At 47.8% G+C, this 17,134-nt stretch overlaps 1 protein-coding gene across 1 annotated transcript in view; it reads left to right on the plus strand.

Moving 5' to 3' along the window:
* The window catches only part of ttc28 (tetratricopeptide repeat domain 28), a 67,165-nt gene that overhangs the window by 45,356 nt on the left and 4,675 nt on the right, over nt 1–17,134 (plus strand). Inside the window, 21 exon segments of the mRNA XM_029516253.1 lie at nt 4,811–5,007; nt 5,081–5,234; nt 5,314–5,485; nt 6,620–6,788; nt 6,871–7,031; nt 7,115–7,603; nt 8,707–8,899; nt 8,999–9,079; nt 9,542–9,794; nt 11,242–11,351; nt 11,920–12,049; nt 12,398–12,625; nt 12,767–12,926; nt 14,421–14,561; nt 14,725–14,869; nt 14,952–15,131; nt 15,213–15,787; nt 15,878–16,125; nt 16,212–16,336; nt 16,548–16,625; nt 16,734–16,893. Coding sequence (XP_029372113.1) covers nt 4,811–5,007; nt 5,081–5,234; nt 5,314–5,485; nt 6,620–6,788; nt 6,871–7,031; nt 7,115–7,603; nt 8,707–8,899; nt 8,999–9,079; nt 9,542–9,794; nt 11,242–11,351; nt 11,920–12,049; nt 12,398–12,625; nt 12,767–12,926; nt 14,421–14,561; nt 14,725–14,869; nt 14,952–15,131; nt 15,213–15,787; nt 15,878–16,125; nt 16,212–16,336; nt 16,548–16,625; nt 16,734–16,893 — 4,149 coding nt within the window.

Consider the following 17,134-nt stretch of genomic DNA (forward strand, 5'->3'; position numbering starts at 1 on the left):
AAACAGGAGGGGGGAAACAAAGAGCAGGCTTCGGTGCATCTTCTAAATAAAAGAAGAAAGGATTTCAGATCCTGCTGCACGCTGACTTTAAATTACTGGTTCATATTCAGTTCAGTCCACAATCTGAGCTGACAGCCTATTGTGTTGTTTGGAAGGTTCAACACTAATACAGCAAATGACAACTGAGATAACCACAAATGGAGACGCTGTAATAAAGAAGACATCACAGAGCGGCTGAGTCCAGCCACAGATGGGCGAGCTTCAGTTTGATTCAGTTTTTCATTTATCGCTTTCACATCGACCAGCTGCAGAAAGTCAGCGGCTGTTTGTTGTGTTGTGTGTTTTTTGTTGTTCTGCAGACATAAAATCAGGCCAACAGATTGGGAAGTAAAGCAAAAAAACGGTTTGAAAAGCAAAAGAAGAAACATCCCCAGAAGCTGAATCAGTCACTCATAATCACTCATTATGGACCTTTAAACGCAGAAATTTAAAGATGATTCCAGCTCGTTCAGCTTTATCTATATTGTTTCTCTGTTTTCATCAGACTGTCAACTCTCAGATTCAGAACAGCAGGAAACAGGATTCAGTTATTTTCAGCGCTGAGATGCTTTTTGTTGTTTGTGCGTCTGAGTGATGCAATTTCAGATAAAACACAAACGCTTTGACACTCAGAGGTCTGATGGCTGCTGTCGTCAGGTGCACCCAGCGGACTTCCTGTTCTGGAGAAGGTCTGAGTTTGGAGAAAACGTGTTCCTAATTCAAACTGTGGGAGGAGGACCGTGGGTCATGATGACCATGTTTTATTAAAGTCTGGGCCGGCTTTGGTTTCTGCGGCCGCAGTGATATCTGAGAGCGAGTGAACCCGACACCACCGCTGAGTGGACAACACACCACTGTGTGTGTGTGTGTGTGTGTGTGTGTGTGTGGGGTAATAAGAGTCACCACTTCAGTCAGTGTTCAGATGAACAGCATCAGTCGAAGATGTACAACATCTTTGTTTTTGCAGACCCAGTTTCAGGACGACTGAGTCACACAAAGTATAATTTCACAAATACAAACACACACACACACACTCAGTCCAGCCTGTGATGTGTGACTAATGGCTGAAAGTGGCTGACTCTCCAGACAGACGGCTCAAATCAATGATTTCGATCATCGTTTATGGATGATATGTTCCTCTGAATGCTGACTTGACTCCTCCTCCCTCGTTTCCTGAGTCCAACCTGTAGACTACCAAATGTAGACTTCTGCTTTCCTCTTTGACTCTCAGCAGGTCAGAAACATCCCATCAGGTCAGTCTGCTGCTGAGAGAGCCTCAGTTAGAACGGCAGCTTTGTTCCTCACTTTGTATTTTATCTCATTTTTTCTGGTTTTATTGTCATTTAGGGTTCGAACTCAGATTAGCTCAGTTCAGCCAGCTTCACCTGATGACGATGAGACTTTCACTGTCGGGAGAAACCAGATCGCTCCATTTTACAGGACCGTTCTGTGTTACGATCTCACGCAGAACACCCCAAAATTTTAGTTTTTTGTTTTTGTTGTGTTAAAAAAAACCCACAAGGCTTCATGTGTTGCAAGATTTTAAATATTAATGCAACACGCTGTTTACACACACTTGTTTTGGAGTCGTCCTCTGACTCTACATCAGGTCCAGGTTCTGTGTTATGGTGGAAGTATTAAAGGTCCACAGAGGAAGATTCAAAACAGCCATCAGCACTTCTGGGACTTCATGATGTCACAACTAAACACACTTCAAAATAAAAAGTGAAATAATACACCTTTAGAGTAAAATCACTGACGCCTCTTAAATAAAACAAAGACAACAGACAGGCAGACCGACGTGCAGCTCACCTCCGTTAATCCCCCGTCATTTCCTCTAATCCTCGTCACAGTGTCCATCCTGCAGACTGCTACAGATACAGATAGGTGTGTGTGTCTGTGTGTGTCTGTGTGTGTCTGTGTGTTAGCAGAGTTTAGGAGTTGGGGTGTAACTGTAACCAGATATACTGCCAACTCTGCAGGCCTCAGTAATCCTCTTAACACGAGACCCCGATGAAGATGAGCGAGGTCGACATCCTCCTCCTCTTCCTCACTGTTTCCTCCTCCTCTTCCTCACTGTTTCCTCCTCCTCTTCCTCACTGTTTCCTCCTCCTCTTCCTCACTGTTTCCTCCTCCTCTTCCTCACTCACTGTTTCCTCCTCCTCTTCCTCACTGTTTCCTCCTCCTCTTCCTCACTGTTTCCTCCTCCTCTTCCTCACTCACTGTTTCCTCCTCCTCTTCCTCACTGTTTCCTCCTCCTCTTCCTCACTCACTGTTTCCTCCTCCTCTTCCTCACTCACTGTTTCCTCCTCCTCTTCCTCACTGTTTCCTCCTCCTCTTCCTCACTCACTGTTTCCTCCTCCTCTTCCTCACTGTTTCCTCCTCCTCCTCTTCCTCACTGTTTCCTCCTCCTCTTCCTCACTCACTGTTTCCTCCTCCTCTTCCTCACTGTTTCCTCCTCCTCTTCCTCACTCACCCTGTTTCCTCCTCCTCTTCCTCACTCACTGTTTCCTCCTCCTCTTCCTCACTGTTTCCTCCTCCTTTTCCTCACTCACTGTTTCCTCCTCCTCTTCCTCACTCACTGTTTCCTCCTCCTCTTCCTCACTGTTTCCTCCTCCTCTTCCTCACTGTTTCCTTCTCCTCTTCCTCACTCACTGTTTCCCTCCTCCTCTTCCTCACTGTTTCCTCCTCCTCTTCCTCACTCACTGTTTCCTCCTCCTCTTCCTCACTCACTGTTTCCTCCTCCCCTTCCTCACTGTTTCCTCCTCCTCTTCCTCACTCACACTGTTTCCTCCTCCTCTTCCTCACTAACTGTTTCCTCCTCCTCTTCCTCACTCACTGTTTCCTCCTCCTCTTCCTCACTGTTTCCTCCTCCTCTTCCTCACTCACTGTTTCCTCCTCCTCTTCCTCACTGTTTCCTCCTCCTCTTCCTCACTCACTGTTTCCTCCTCCTCTTCCTCACTCACTGTTTCCTCCTCCTCTTCCTCACTCACTGTTTCCTCCTCCTCTTCCTCACTCACACTGTTTCCTCCTCCTCTTCCTCACTGTTTCCTCCTCCTCTTCCTCACTCACTGTTTCCTCCTCCTCTTCCTCACTCACTGTTTCCTCCTCCTTTTCCTCACTCACTGTTTCCTCCTCCTCTTCCTCACTCACTGTTTCCTCCTCCTCTTCCTCACAGTTTCCTCTTCCTCACTGAAAGATGAGTCCAAAAACACAGCAGGTCGGGTCTTTTTTATTTCTCAGTTGGTTATTTTATGTATGCAGCGTTTCTTCATGCAGAAACAAAAAAGACAAACAGAATAAAATTTGCCTCGTTATTCTTTTCAGTCGTTTGACAGTTTAACGGAGCGTGAATGATTTTTTTTTACAGTGTTTTTTTCCATATGTAATAGGCCAATTAAAGATGCAATTATAAACCCGATTCATTGCTTTTCTTCTTCTTTTGTTTACAAAGCCTTTGTTTTCAACATCTGGGCTTTTTTTAGCTTGTGCTTTTATTGTGAAGAGCTCTGTAAATCCTTTGGTCTGAGGCCTATAAAGTAAATGGTTGTTTTCTCGTCTGGGGTTTGATGGCGATGATGATATCACCGACCGCGACGCTTTACGGATGAGTTTGTTGTAAAATGCAGATTTTTAGTGTGGATGCTTTAAACGGTTGTAGCTGATTTGACTTTTTTGGTTTATGTGGAAAATCAGAGGACTTCTTTTATTGTCTGAAGGGAGATGGGACTAATGGAGGAGAATTTTTTGGTTCAGTGGAGAAGCCAAACAGAAGTCAGAATGTGTGCGATGGATATTTCTGAGAAAAACGAAGAATCTCATCACCACTTCCTCGTTACATTCTCCCTTTTCTGAGTTTCCTGGTTTCAGCTGACGACATTACTGTGGCCGTTTCTAACTCTAACTCAGTTATATCTGTGAAGGTTTGGCCAAACTGACGAGTGAATATCACACTTGTGTAATGAATTTGTTGCGGTGTGTGTAGTAAAGTTAAAGGTCCCATATTGGAACTCTGTGATGTCACAACGTAACACATTTTTATTGGATCAGTCAGTCAGCCAATCAGAGGACGGGCTCGGTGGCCAATTGCTTCTGACTAGCACTCCTGTTAACGAGGGTTTTTGGCTCTTTAAACCACAAATATATAAACAATTCAAAATAAAACACAGGAAATGTGTACAATATGGGACCTTTAAAGTTTTGTCCAGTTGTAGAGATGTTTTCCTTCACCGCTGGATTTCCCAGAATTCCTTTCACTTTACTTCTTCCTCTCTGCCGTCCTGAACGCCGTCTTCCCTCCTCCAAAACTGTGTTGTTGACAGAAGGGAAGTCACACAATCACACAGGAAGTTGATTTTCTTTGTGTTGAGTTTGGAGACCCACAGCAGCAGATCTGTTGAAATTTTAATTATTCAACGCTCTGCTCTCAAAACTTTCTCCAGGTTCTGCTGGATATTAAAAATGTTCAAATCACCAGAAAACTGCCGAAAGATTTCAAAACTCAGTTTTTATTTGACTTAAAAACCAACAACAGACTTAAGACTTGAGTTTTGATCGGACTTGTCCGTTCGGACCTGAAGCACTGGTGATATTTTGGCTGTTTCTGGATTCTTATATTTTGCCTTAATAAACCATCTTAAAGAGAAGTTCTGCTTTTTGTGACTTTGATAGCAAAAATTCCCCAAAAAGGAACAAAAAGTTCATAATTTGGATCCAGAGCTCCGCCTGTCTTTAATCAAACACCTTTCTTTCTTCCTGCTTTACCTCTCAGGCATCATATTCCAGATGAAGGGGGAGTACGAAACAGCCCTGAAGTTCCACAAAGCTCACCTGTCCTTCGCCCAGGAGATGGGGGACTACGCCGCCCAGGGGAGGGCGTACGGGAACATGGGAAACGCCCACCACGCCCTGGGCATCTTCGACCAGGCCGTCCGCTACCACCGGCAGGAGCTGCAGATCTCCCTGGAGGTGAGATCTTCGCTGCTCACGGGAAAAGCTGACAGTCTGCTGGGAAACGGACTCAAGCTTCTCTGTGTTCCAGGTGAACGACCGCCCGTCGCAGGCCTCCACACACGGGAACCTGGCGGTGGCGTACCAAGCTCTGGGCGCTCACGACCGGGCTCTCCAGCACTACCTTCACCACCTGACGATCGCAAGAGAGCTTCGAGACACTCAGAGCGAAGCGAGGGCTTTAGGCAAGTCCGCCCAGAAGGGGCCCCATTCGAGGACGTTTGACTGAGAAAAAAATTTGATTTCGTTTTTTGTTTTTTCCAGCAAACTTGGGAAACTTCCACAGCTGGAGGGGAGAATACGCTCAGGCCTTACCGTACTACCAGCAGTACCTGAACCTGGCCCCCGGGCTGCAGGACATGGAGGGAGAGGGGAAGGTCTGCCACAACCTGGGATACGCCCACTACTGCCTGGGACAATACAGAGACGCCGTCAGGTGAGAGACAGAACGAAGCCGCCGGGACAGCCAACATGTTTCCGCTACAAAGTGAGGTCACATTGCAGGTTAATTTTTTTGTGTAGAGGTCACCTGCTCAGGACCGAAGAGCCGAAGAGTCGGATCCCCTAAAGTGGACCTGTGTGGATATTAACCAGCTGTTTTAGCACAATATCTCAGTGCCACAATATCAACATACCTTTAAATGTAGTTCCCAATGCCGGGCCTAACAATGAACAAGTAACAGCAAGAGCATCAATGGAAATGTAGTGGAGTCAAAAGTACAAATTTGTCCTTCACATGTTCTGAAGTGAAAGTAAAAGTATCCCTCCAAAATTATTTCCCACACAAGCACCTATCAAACAAAGCGTTTCTCCCGCGGCAGTACAGCGCTATACCTCGTAGTGTTGAAGGGTATTACGGGTATGAGACAGTTCAGTTAATTTTGATTATTTGTAAATCAACACTCCTGCCTGTAATGAATGGCCATTAATCATTTTGCTATTGCCGGACATATGATGGTATTCTGTCAGTATTATGATGTGAACACAATATGACACAAGCTAACACCACCTGCCCGGCTCTCCCCTGGTCTCTGCGGCACAAAACAGTCTGTCATCTGTGTAATTGTACACTTTTAACGTTTTCCTGTTGCTCCGGTTCACGGCTCTCCTTCTGCCTACGTCACTTCCGCTTTAGCTTTTTCGGAGGCGGAAGTAACGTTTTCTCACAAAAACGACTCTGGAAGCCTAATTAATGTATTGCCAATATATTTTGAAGAAAACTCTGTTCCTGTATTACTTTTCTTAACATTGACTCAAAGTGGTCTTTAACCTGCAATGTGCCCTTTAAGGCTGGAATGGACTCTGTGTCTGCTGAAGAGCCTGAAACCTTGAATTGACCTTTGGTGTTTCTAAATGTCCCTCCGTGTCTTAACGCCTGCCTGGAGCTTTAAAAGTCAAACACCCTGGTCTTGGTGTGCAGCTCTTTCTGAGCTTCAGTGGGGAAAAGGCACCTGTTTTCTATTCACATTTTTTTGAATGCTTCAGCTCTTCTATTGAAGAATGTTGTCTTTTATTTGACATTAAGTATAAATGACTGTGGCACGATGTCCATGTTACATCCACTCCTCAGGTATTATGAGCAGGACTTGGCTTTGGCCAAGGATCTCCAAGACAAGCTGGCCCAGGCCAAAGCCTACTGTAACCTGGGTCTGGCCCACAAAGCGCTGGGGGAGTACACGAAGGCCGAGGAGTGTCAGAGATACCTGCTGTCTCTCGCGCAGGCCTTGGACAACACACAGGTCACCCACCAAAGCCAACCGCTCAGTAAAACTCCGCCTTTATCCAGGAAGTGGTTTTTAATCAGTTTATATTTGTCAGCAGGCCGTTTTCAGAGCGTTCGGGAACCTCGGCGACGTGTGTGTGTGTCGGGGCGACCTTCCCGCCGCCATCAGGTTTTACCAGCAGCAGTTAACGCTGGCGCAGAAAAACAGCGATCAGAAGATGGAGGCGGATGCCTACTCAGCTCTAGGATCGGTCCACAGGTGAGACAGCGAGACGTCCAGCTCGCTCTGCGTTCTCTGGTTCTGTTGGTCTCACTCGTCTTTCTCCCTCCTCACCCCTTCAGGCTGCTCCGGCAGCTGGACCGAGCGCTGTCCTTCCACAGCCAGGAGCTGACCGTCCGGAAGGACCTGGGCGATCAGCAGGGGGAGTGTCGCGCCCTGGGCCACCTGGCGGCGGTGCACATGGCCCTGGGGGACTACGCTACAACCTTCCAGTGTTATGAAGCCCAGCTGGGTCTGGCTCAGGGGCTCAGGGACCCCCGTCTGGAGGCCCAGGTCCACGGGAACATGGGCATCACCAAAATGAACATGGGGGTGTTCGAGGAAGCTATCGGCTACTTTGAGCAGCAGCTGGCGATGCTGCAGCAGCTGAGCGGGATGGAGAGCGTGTTGGACCGAGGCAGGGCCTACGGAAACCTGGCAGACTGCTACGACACCCTGGGAGACTACGAGGAGGCCATCCAGTGCTACGAGAAGTACCTGACGGTGGCTCAGAGTCTCAACCACGTCCAGGACCAGGAGAAGGCCTACAGAGGACTCGGCAACGCACACAGGTAGAGCAAACATCAGCGTTCACTTCCTGCGTTCCTCATCCCTTCAGACGAAACTGGACCCCAAAACTAAAAGAGTTCAAACACGCTTCAGTTTCTAATCTTCTGCCTCATTTAACTGCAGCAGCTCTTAAGTTGAAGAAATTTAACGTGACAACTGTGTGATTAACTTGAAAATGGATAAAAGGCTTTAGCTGTTTTTCCCTTCGGAGAAGTCCAAGAAGTCCCTCCGTCTAACCCTCCCCTTTATAAGCAGCTTGAAAAGCCAAAGTATTATATTTGTCCTAATTTTTCTTTTTTTAATTGCACTAATTGAAATGGACTTTAATTGCATTGAAGTATTTGTTAATTACACATCAAGTTTTTTTATTCAGAGAAACACAACAATTATCATACCACAGAAATGTGTGTTTTCTGCCACTATGTCGTACGTTCAGCTCGTCTCAAATATGTAATTAGCTAAACGTGGATTTTGTCAGTTTTGCTGCTTCTTTGATGACTCTTCATATTTATTTCATGTGAACATACATCTGAGCTCTGAACGCTCCCGTCGGCGCGGCATTCATGCACGACTCCTAAACGAGCTTTTCTTTGCCATGAGTGCACACTGTGCACATTTAAAATCAGAGTCTTGACAATAATGAAAATAATTATAATTCACAGTGTAATAACAGAAAGAAGCAGCGAAGATGAAGGCAACAGGGCAAGTTCAGATAATGCTCACTGATAAAGGAACGAGGTTTAATGAGCGGTTTTATTCATCCGGCTGTTGTTGATGGAAAAGAGATGATAATGAGGAGTCGCTGGTTTATCTCAATAAAAAGCTTCTGTAGATGTTTTTCTCTCTGAGGACAAAGAAACGGCACCAAATTAAAATGTCCCGTTTCAGGAATGAATCGTTTTTTAAAGCTCCACACAGTTGATGTGCAAGGTCTACGTGGTCCAAAGGTAGACCTCCACGTGGTCTTTGAGTAGAGGTATCCCCAGAAACCCTTCAAAATAAAACTCAGGAGGTACCTTAAAGCTGAAGGTGTAGCTTCCTTCAGCTGTGCCTCCAAAAAAATCAAATGAGAAAGTTTGTATGTCCTCCCTCTTCTCCCCCCCAGGTCTATGGGGAGTCTCCAGCAGGCCCTGGTCTGCTTTGAGAAGCGGCTGGTGGTGGCACATGAGCTGGGCGGAGAAGGGGGGGGTAAGGCTCAGGCCTATGGAGAGCTGGGCACCTTACACAGCCAGCTGGGCAACTACGAGCAGGCCCTGTCCTGCCTGGAGCACCAGCTGAACATCGCCCGTACGGCGGGGGTAAGAACTTCCTGCTCCTGCACCATTGGAGATGTAAAGTATCGCCTTCTATAGAGAACATCATGCAGAGGAGGTGCTAAATGCTGCTTTGACTCTCAGGACAAATCCCTGGAGGCCGAGGCGAGTGACGCTCTTGGTGGCGTTTATCAGCTGATGGCAGACAATGAGACGGCTCTGCAGGTTTGTACGGATTCATAACACATCATGACTCAGCAGCTTTCACCAGCTCTCCATCATTTAAAGGAGCAGCTCCACGTTTCCTTAAATATGCTCTTTCGCTTTGTTGTAGAGAGGCAGATGAGAAGAGGGATTTGTCCTTCATGTCTGCGTGCTAAATATAAAGATACAGAGAAATTTAAGTGAGCTCAGCATAACCAAGAGAGTGAATTTGGAGCCGAGTTGGAAATGGAAATTAAAAACCTTTACTATCATTATTGTGTCAGCCAGATTAGGAATTCTGCTGGTTTGAGTAAAAAATAAAAACAAATCGGATCCAACTGGAATTTCTGTAAATTCCAAGTTCAAATGGAACGATCAGAAATCCTCCAGCAGTTAGACAGAGCTGGGCTTCATATTTAACTCCCGGCAGGGACGTGAATAAGAACATTTGTCAATGTGAGTGTTCCTGCTCTCTTGTTGCAGTGGCACCAGAGAGCTTTGGACATCGCCGAGCAGACCGGCTGTGTGAGGAGCCAAGGTCGGGCCTACGGCAATCTGGGACTGACCTACGAGTCTCTGGGAAACTACGAGCGTGCTGTCGTCTTCCAGGAGCAGCACCTGAGCGTGGCGGCACAGACCAACGACCTGATCGCTAAGACTCTGGCCTACGGGAGCCTCGGGAGGACACACCATGCTCTGCAAAACTACGCTCAGGCTGTGATGTACCTGCAGGAAGGTAGGAAGTTCGGAAGGACATAGTTGGATTTATTCCATTCACTGTAAATGTCGTCTGGACTCTTTGCTGCTTTGTTTCTCTGATCCTGTGTTCTCTGTTTTGTCCAACAAAAAGCTCCACACAACAATCCTGATGTAGTCTCCCAGGTGGTTTTAGGCCAGAGTCGAGTTCTGAACCTTTTCACCGAACTGCTAGTGAGCCGCTCAGCTATTGGCATCTTTAAAAAGTCAAGAAATCCCTGGAGATGATCAGAGTTCAGTGCAGCCGTTTATTCTTTCAGAAAAAGAACAGAAACCACCTTAAATCATCACAGAAATGTCGGGGTCATATTTTCCAAAAGCTGGTTTGTGGACCGGTTGGAATTAGCTTCGCAGATTTCCTTTGTGAATTTCTCCTTTCGTTGCTTTAATCCTGTTTATAGTTGAGCTCCTGAATCCTATTTATACTGAGTTCCAGTCTCTTAAAAATCTACGACAGCAACAGGTGAGCTGATTCCATGCATTCATGCCATCCAGGACCTGGTGCAGTACGTCCAGGACGGGCCAGAAGCTTGAGTGTGTTGAGCCGAGCTTCTGATGCGTGTCAACAAACTGAAGTTGGTCACAGTTTCACCTTCACCCGCAGTCATCCGGGCTCTGGCTCTCACTTTGATCTGACTTCTTTAGGCCTGAGAACTTTGTGAGGTGAATTCCTGAAGAGGCATGAAAGGTATTCATGAGTCTGACCTGAGCTAATAGAAGATCAGTGCTGGGTGTTTACCCCGGAGTCTGCGTTCCTTCAGCTGGTTGTCAATAATCCTGTTTGATTTCACTTCTTCTCCCTTAAACACTCGAGTTGTTTAAAACAGTCCATTTGGTTCTGTTTCCATTACAAACTAATTATAATGTATATTCAAAATGAGATGTTGGGTTCATTTAGCTGCTCTCTCAGGCTCCGCTGGGCCTGTAAGACGACGCCACAGTTTGTCACTTAACACACAAAATCCTCTGGATTTTAATTGATCATTAACCAGGAATTGGGCTGAGAGTTGAGGCGAGGACAGAGCTGACCGCGCCTCCAATTAACCTCCCCAAACACGACCCAACATCACAGGCCCAGTCGGAGACGAAACGCAAACTGCAAAAACACAACAACTTGATGAGATTCTGCTCAATCTGAGCCTAATCAGAGCTAAATACAAGCTGCGCCTTCATAGCAGGGGAGATGAAACATATCTCGAAGTGCAGAGGGAGAAACTTTGAATTTCAATCAGCTGAATAAAAAGGCGAAACACAAAAGGAACAATGGGAGGAAGAGAATGGCAAATGTGAAGCCCCCGCGGCCCAGCGTGAGCTGTTGTCTGCGCGGCAACAGTCGAGCGTCAAATTGTTCGGGACGTTCAAAGAGACGACCCTCAGATCAGCCTCCAGCAAGCAGCATCTGATCTCCTCCCCCTCCGCCTCCTCAGGTCTGCGTCTGGCGGAGCAGTTAGGGCGCAGAGAAGATGAAGCGAAGATCCGCCATCGCCTCGGTCTGTCTCTGTGGGCCAGCACGAACCTGGAGGAGGCGCAGCACCAGGTGTGTGTGTGTCTGTTTGTGTATCTCGCAGCATCTCAACTTTTGCTTCAGCACCGACTGACGGGCTCACAGATCTCCTGCCGGGGGGATGTTTGGGATGTTAGTCTCGTTTTTCAGACTGCCTTCGCAGAAACACTGAGTCGTAGAAGTAGAGTCTGATTTCAAGCCAGCAGGATCACAGAGGCTGCTGGGAAATACACAACAAACCCAGAGACAGTTTTATTGATAGTAACATAAGTCACATAGAGGTTAGTGACAATGAGCTACAATAAAATGCATTTAAAAAGACTAAACAGCCAATAATAAAATACCACCGACACTAAAATAAGTGGAAAAAATAAAGTAATGATGAATTAAGGCCACATTTAAATTAAAGCGCTGGCTGCACACAAGAGTGGATGTGAACTTTGGGCCTGTTGTGTGTTTGTTGTGTATTTGCAGTGCCTCCTGGTGGTCAGTATTGTAACAGCTCATTCAGGTTGAGGATGTTTGTGTGTCTCAACACTTTCGGGAGATGGTGTATGTGTGTATCTCTGCACATTTGATGAATGTTTGCCGTTTGTTTCAGTTGTACAGAGCGTCTGCGTTGTTCGAGACGATTCGTCACGAGATGCAGCACAACACAGATTACAAGCTCTCTCTGTTTGATCTGCAAACCAGCTCGTACCAGGCTCTCCAGCGGGTCCTCGTCAGCCTAGGTGAATCGCCTGGCCTCTCTGCTTTCTTGTCGCTGTTTTGTCATTGTGTATAAAACATCCTGCACAGTGAACACTTACACTCATTAATATTCTCTTTTAATGAGTAACTTGTAACTTCACTCGAAGTTTCAGGTCCACACGTTCCTGAGAAACAGAAGTGAACTCTGTCTCCTTTAGCTGTTATCGAAGCCAAGCTACTGAAATAAACCAAACCCAAATAAACCCAGAACGATTTCCTCAAACTTTATTCAGAAGAAACGCTGACAGCATCTCTTTCCACACACACTCGGCCTTTTTTCCAGAGGAATGAGTTGACATCGTTAGCATTGTGTGTGCGCTTCCACCCAGGCCGCCATGATGAAGCGCTGGTGATAGCAGAGCGAGGCCGCACGCGGGCCTTCGCTGACCTCCTGGTTGAACGCCAGAAGGGAAGTCAGCAGGCGGCCAGCTGCGACCCCTACATCCCCGTCACCGTGGAGAACATCCTGGAGACGGTCAGCGGGCAGCGGGCCATGGTCCTCTACTACTCTCTGGCTGGAGGATTCCTGTACAGCTGGCTGATATCTCCAGGAACAGGTGCACACACACACACACACACACACACGCCTTAACATTTTATCTGACCCCCGATCAGTGCAGGTCCCCAAACAATGGAGGATTTATTGTATCAGGTGTTTTAAACTGAATAGTAGACCTCTTTCTGAAACGCTTCAACAGGTATCGTGAAGTTTAATGAGGTCTATCTGGGAGAGTCCGGAGTGGAGATCTCCGAGCTCCGGGACCGTGGAAGTCCACAGGGGGGAGGAAGTCCACTGTCTCTAGACCAGTACGTCTCCAACGCCCGAGAGGCCCTGGGGGTGGACAGCCATTACAGCAGGTTAGATTTCCCTGAGAAAGACACTGACGTACAGGAAACAGTCCAACCTGCAGGTCGCAGCGTACACTCTGTTTTTATGATCAGATGACCTTTGGTTCAGTTAGTCCAAATGTCCACTACAGCAGAAAACTAATGAGTTTCCCATCATCCTTAGCTGCACTTTTTAAAGCTCAAAGCTGAGAAGTCGGTGTGAGTCTTGTGTTACTGTTTTCGGTCTCCAGTCATTAAAACTCTTGAGGGGGGGGTGACATTGAGAAAAGCAAGATCGAGGAGCCGCACATTGTGTGTCATCTGTCTTCCTTCCCTCCCGCTCTCTGCTGCCATATTTCCTGATCTTCAATTATTCTGCCCACAACTTCAGGCCCCGGTTTGTGCGACTGGACGAGTTTGTAAATTACTACCATGTGTTGTGTCAGCAAATGTTCCCCCACACAAACTGCGTCTCAACTTTCTGTGAAAACCGCTGCAGTGGAGTCGCTGTGGCCAGCAGCCATTCATTGTGTCTGTCGCGTGAGTGTGTGTGTCTGTATGTATTGGAGTTGTGGCGAGCCCGGTTTGTGTGCGTTGATTGTGAATCCTGCTCATCCGCAGCATGAAATGTATTTGCACACATCCAGCATTAAAAAGCTTTCCAGACATTTGCTGCCCTCTCACACACACCCAGGCAGCAGAAAGCGCCATTTTAACGCAGATCAAATCTCCCTGAGTGTGTGAAAAGTGCAGCCAGAGGATTCCATAAAAACTAATGATGTTTGCTAATGGAGGATTGTGCGCGCCGTCAGTCTGGGACAGGAGGGGCCTATAAATAACCGCTGCCTGTTCTTCTTCTCATTTTTTAGCCCTGTCTCTGATGCAACATCATTACAGACTGAAGCACTTTCCATCCTGTTTAATCCCCAAAGTCAAAATGTTTCCAGAAAACATTTGAAGGTCGAGTAAAAATATAAAATGCTGATCAGTGAAAATGATTAAAACTCAGGATTTTAGTTGGTCTGATTTAACCAGCAGGTCGATATTTAATCTCTTTTTTATTAGATTAGTCTTTATTGCCTCTGAGGGGCAATTTGGTTTGCAACATTAATCAATATAGATCATAAATCATGTAATATGACAAATAAAGAAAACACACAGCAGGTTTCCTCATAATAAGAACCAGAAAGCTGTGAAGCACCGAGACTAACCTTCAGATTTCGGTTTGACTTGCCACATGACCTTTGACCTCTGAGTGCCTGCTTTTGTTAAACAATAAAACAGATTATTGCAAAAGTTGAATTTGATGTGATAAAAGATCATTATAATTTATAATTTTATAATATTTTATAAGGAATCTGAAGCAATTAAATGCATTTCCTTTTCATTTTCATAATGTTCATTCATCTTAAGGGCTTTTATAGGTGAAGGTCAAACTGTGACCTTATTAAACAGATCAGTTTTAACAGAAATGGATTGAGGTTATTGTGTTGTTATTGTTGTGTGCATCGTTTTGCCCCCCAGAGTCGGTTCCAGCAGTGAGACCGAGAGCGAAGCTGGAGATCTGCTGGAGCAGCAGTTCGAGGAGCTGAACAACAAACTGACCTCGGCCGCCGACCCCACCGGTTACCTCCGCATGGTGTCCAGGAACAACCTCTTCAACAGGTCTGGTCCCCTTTCTGGTTCAAACCTGTATTGAAGTCTATGGGAAAAGGTCCCTGCTCTGGATTTCTAAAATGTTGAGGGATCATTGGTTCACACTGAAGAAGTTATTGGACGAAGTCCAGTCCAGTCCTTCAGTTTGTGTGTGTGTTCATGCCTTCAACAGAAGCTGTCAGAGCATGACCAGCCTGTACAGCGCCACCGTGTCTCCGGTGAAAGACGGGCTGTCCTCCCCTCTCAGCCGACCCAGTAACATCAACAAACCCCCCCTACGAGCCCTTTATGACCTGCTCATCGCGCCAATGGAAGGGGTGAGTACTGGGACCCCCCCACCCCCTGAGATTTCATCTGCATGTCCATAACTGTGACCTTTCCTTCTCCTGCCCTCTGCAGGGCCTGATGCACAGCAGTGGACCGGTGGGCCGACACCGACAGCTGGTGTTGGTGTTGGAGGGGGAGTTGTACCTGATCCCGTTCGCCTTGCTCAAAGGCAGCTCCTCTAACGAGTACCTGTACGAACGCTTCAGTCTCATTTCTGTCCCGTCTTTAGCCAGCCTGGGAGCCACCATCAAGGTGGGAGCGTCCTCCATGTTTGTAACGTTCTCGTTCCTTCTGGCTCCCTAAACTGAATCTGCCTCTGCGTCCGATCCACAGCCTCCTCCTCGCCGTGGCGGCCCCTCCCTTTGCACAGATGGCGGCTCTGTGGCTGCGGTGGTTGGAGCGCCTCGCCTGCCCCCCAGCGTGATGGCCCGCTGGCTGTGGGGGCCCCTTCCTTCAGCCCAAGATGAGACTCTGTGGCTGGGAGAACAGCTCGGGTGTCACCCCCTGACTGGGGCGCACGCTACGAAGGAGCGAGTGCTCGCCGCTCTGAGCCAGGCAGAGTGTGTTCACTTTGCCACTCACATCTCCTGGAAGCTCGCCGCCATGGTCCTCGCCCCCAGCCAGGAGCACACCGCAGGAGAGGGGGCCGGAAGCCGCCCCAAAGAGAGGTCACCGTGTGGGGCGTCATCCTCGTGTGAGAACAGCGATCGCGACGTCAAGGCAAAGGGTTCGTTTTCGAAAAATCACGGCAGCCCAGAGAGACTCAGGCGAGCAGATGAAGCCGGCGAGGACGGGGACAGCGTGTGTGAGGCGGAGAGTGTGTGTGACAGTCCTCCACTTCAAGACTTCCTCCTCACCGCCGCCGACATCCTAGGCCTGTGTCTGAGCGTCAAGCTGGTAGTTTTGAGGTGAAACTTTGCACTGAATTCAACATTTTTAGAAAACCCTCTCCGTGCAGATCTCATCCTGTCCTGAGTCCTGATTCCTCGTCTCCTCAGGTTGTACCCGGAGTCCAGCAGCAGGGTGACAGCGGACGGCGTGGTGGGTCTGACCCGAGCCTTCCTGGCGGCGGGCGTCCAGTGTGTGTGCGTTTCTCTGTGGCCTGTGCCGGTCGCCGCCTCTAAACTGTTCACGCACACGTTCTACACGGCTCTGCTCAACGGGACCAAAGCCAGCGCCGCTCTGAGCGAGGCCATGAAGACCCTGCAGACCAGCAAGCACTTTTCACACCCGTCCAACTGGGCTGGTGAGAAAACAGCCCCGAAAGTAAACACTCAGGACGTAATTTAGTGACTCAGTAATCATCTTTAATGTGCCGCCGTGTGTTTCCAGGTTACATGTTGATTGGAAGCGATGTGAAGCTGAACAGTCCCATGTCCCTGGTGGGCCAAGCGCTGGCTGAGATCCTCCAGTACCCAGAGAGGGCCAGGGACGCCCTCCGAGTGCTCCTACACCTGGTGAGACACCTGAAGTGGGCGCAATTTATGTGACCCCTGGTGGCCTTTTAGTTCATAGACCTCATTGCATTTTTCTAGTTTCTGCCCCATTAACTTCCATTATAATGTAATAATCCCTCTGTATCTGTCTGAACTCCCTTAAATGTCAAACATATAATTATCCCACATCAGAAGATCCCGAGGTGATTAAAGACCACGTATGTCTCTGCAGGTTGAGAAGTCTTTGCAGCGCATTCAGAGTGGCCAGTGTAACCCCATGTACACGTCACAGCAGAGCGTCGAGAACAAGGTCTGAGCGCCGGTCTGTCCAATTCCTGGTCTTTAAATGTCAACATGTGTGTCCCGTGCAGCTCATGTCCGTCCTGTCCTCTGTCTCTCTCCTCGGGGGCTGGTGAAGGTTGGCGGGGTGCCCGGCTGGCAGGCGCTCCTCTCTGCGGTGGGTTTCCGGTTGGACTTTTCCGGCAGCGGCGCCGGTCTCCCTGCAGCGGTTTTCTTCCCCACGTCGGACCCTGGGGACCGGCTGCAGCAGTGCAGCACCACCCTGCAGTCCCTGCTCGGTACCACAGCTTGTCCATTATTCAAAATGTCCCTCCTGTCAGTCACACTGATGGAAGAACAACCTGCCATGACATTTTACTTGTGTATATCACATTAACCACAGAATAATTCATGTACTTCCATCAGCTGATTCTGTAGTGAGTCCGTCTGAGCTCTTTAACCAATCAGACCACCAGCTGTGAAAAGTTAGAGCTGACTTATCTAAAAATATTCACACTCATGATGTTGGCTCTTTGTTTG

The sequence above is a fragment of the Echeneis naucrates genome, chromosome 12 (assembly GCF_900963305.1).
Source record: "Echeneis naucrates chromosome 12, fEcheNa1.1, whole genome shotgun sequence".
Taxonomy (NCBI): domain Eukaryota; kingdom Metazoa; phylum Chordata; class Actinopteri; order Carangiformes; family Echeneidae; genus Echeneis; species Echeneis naucrates.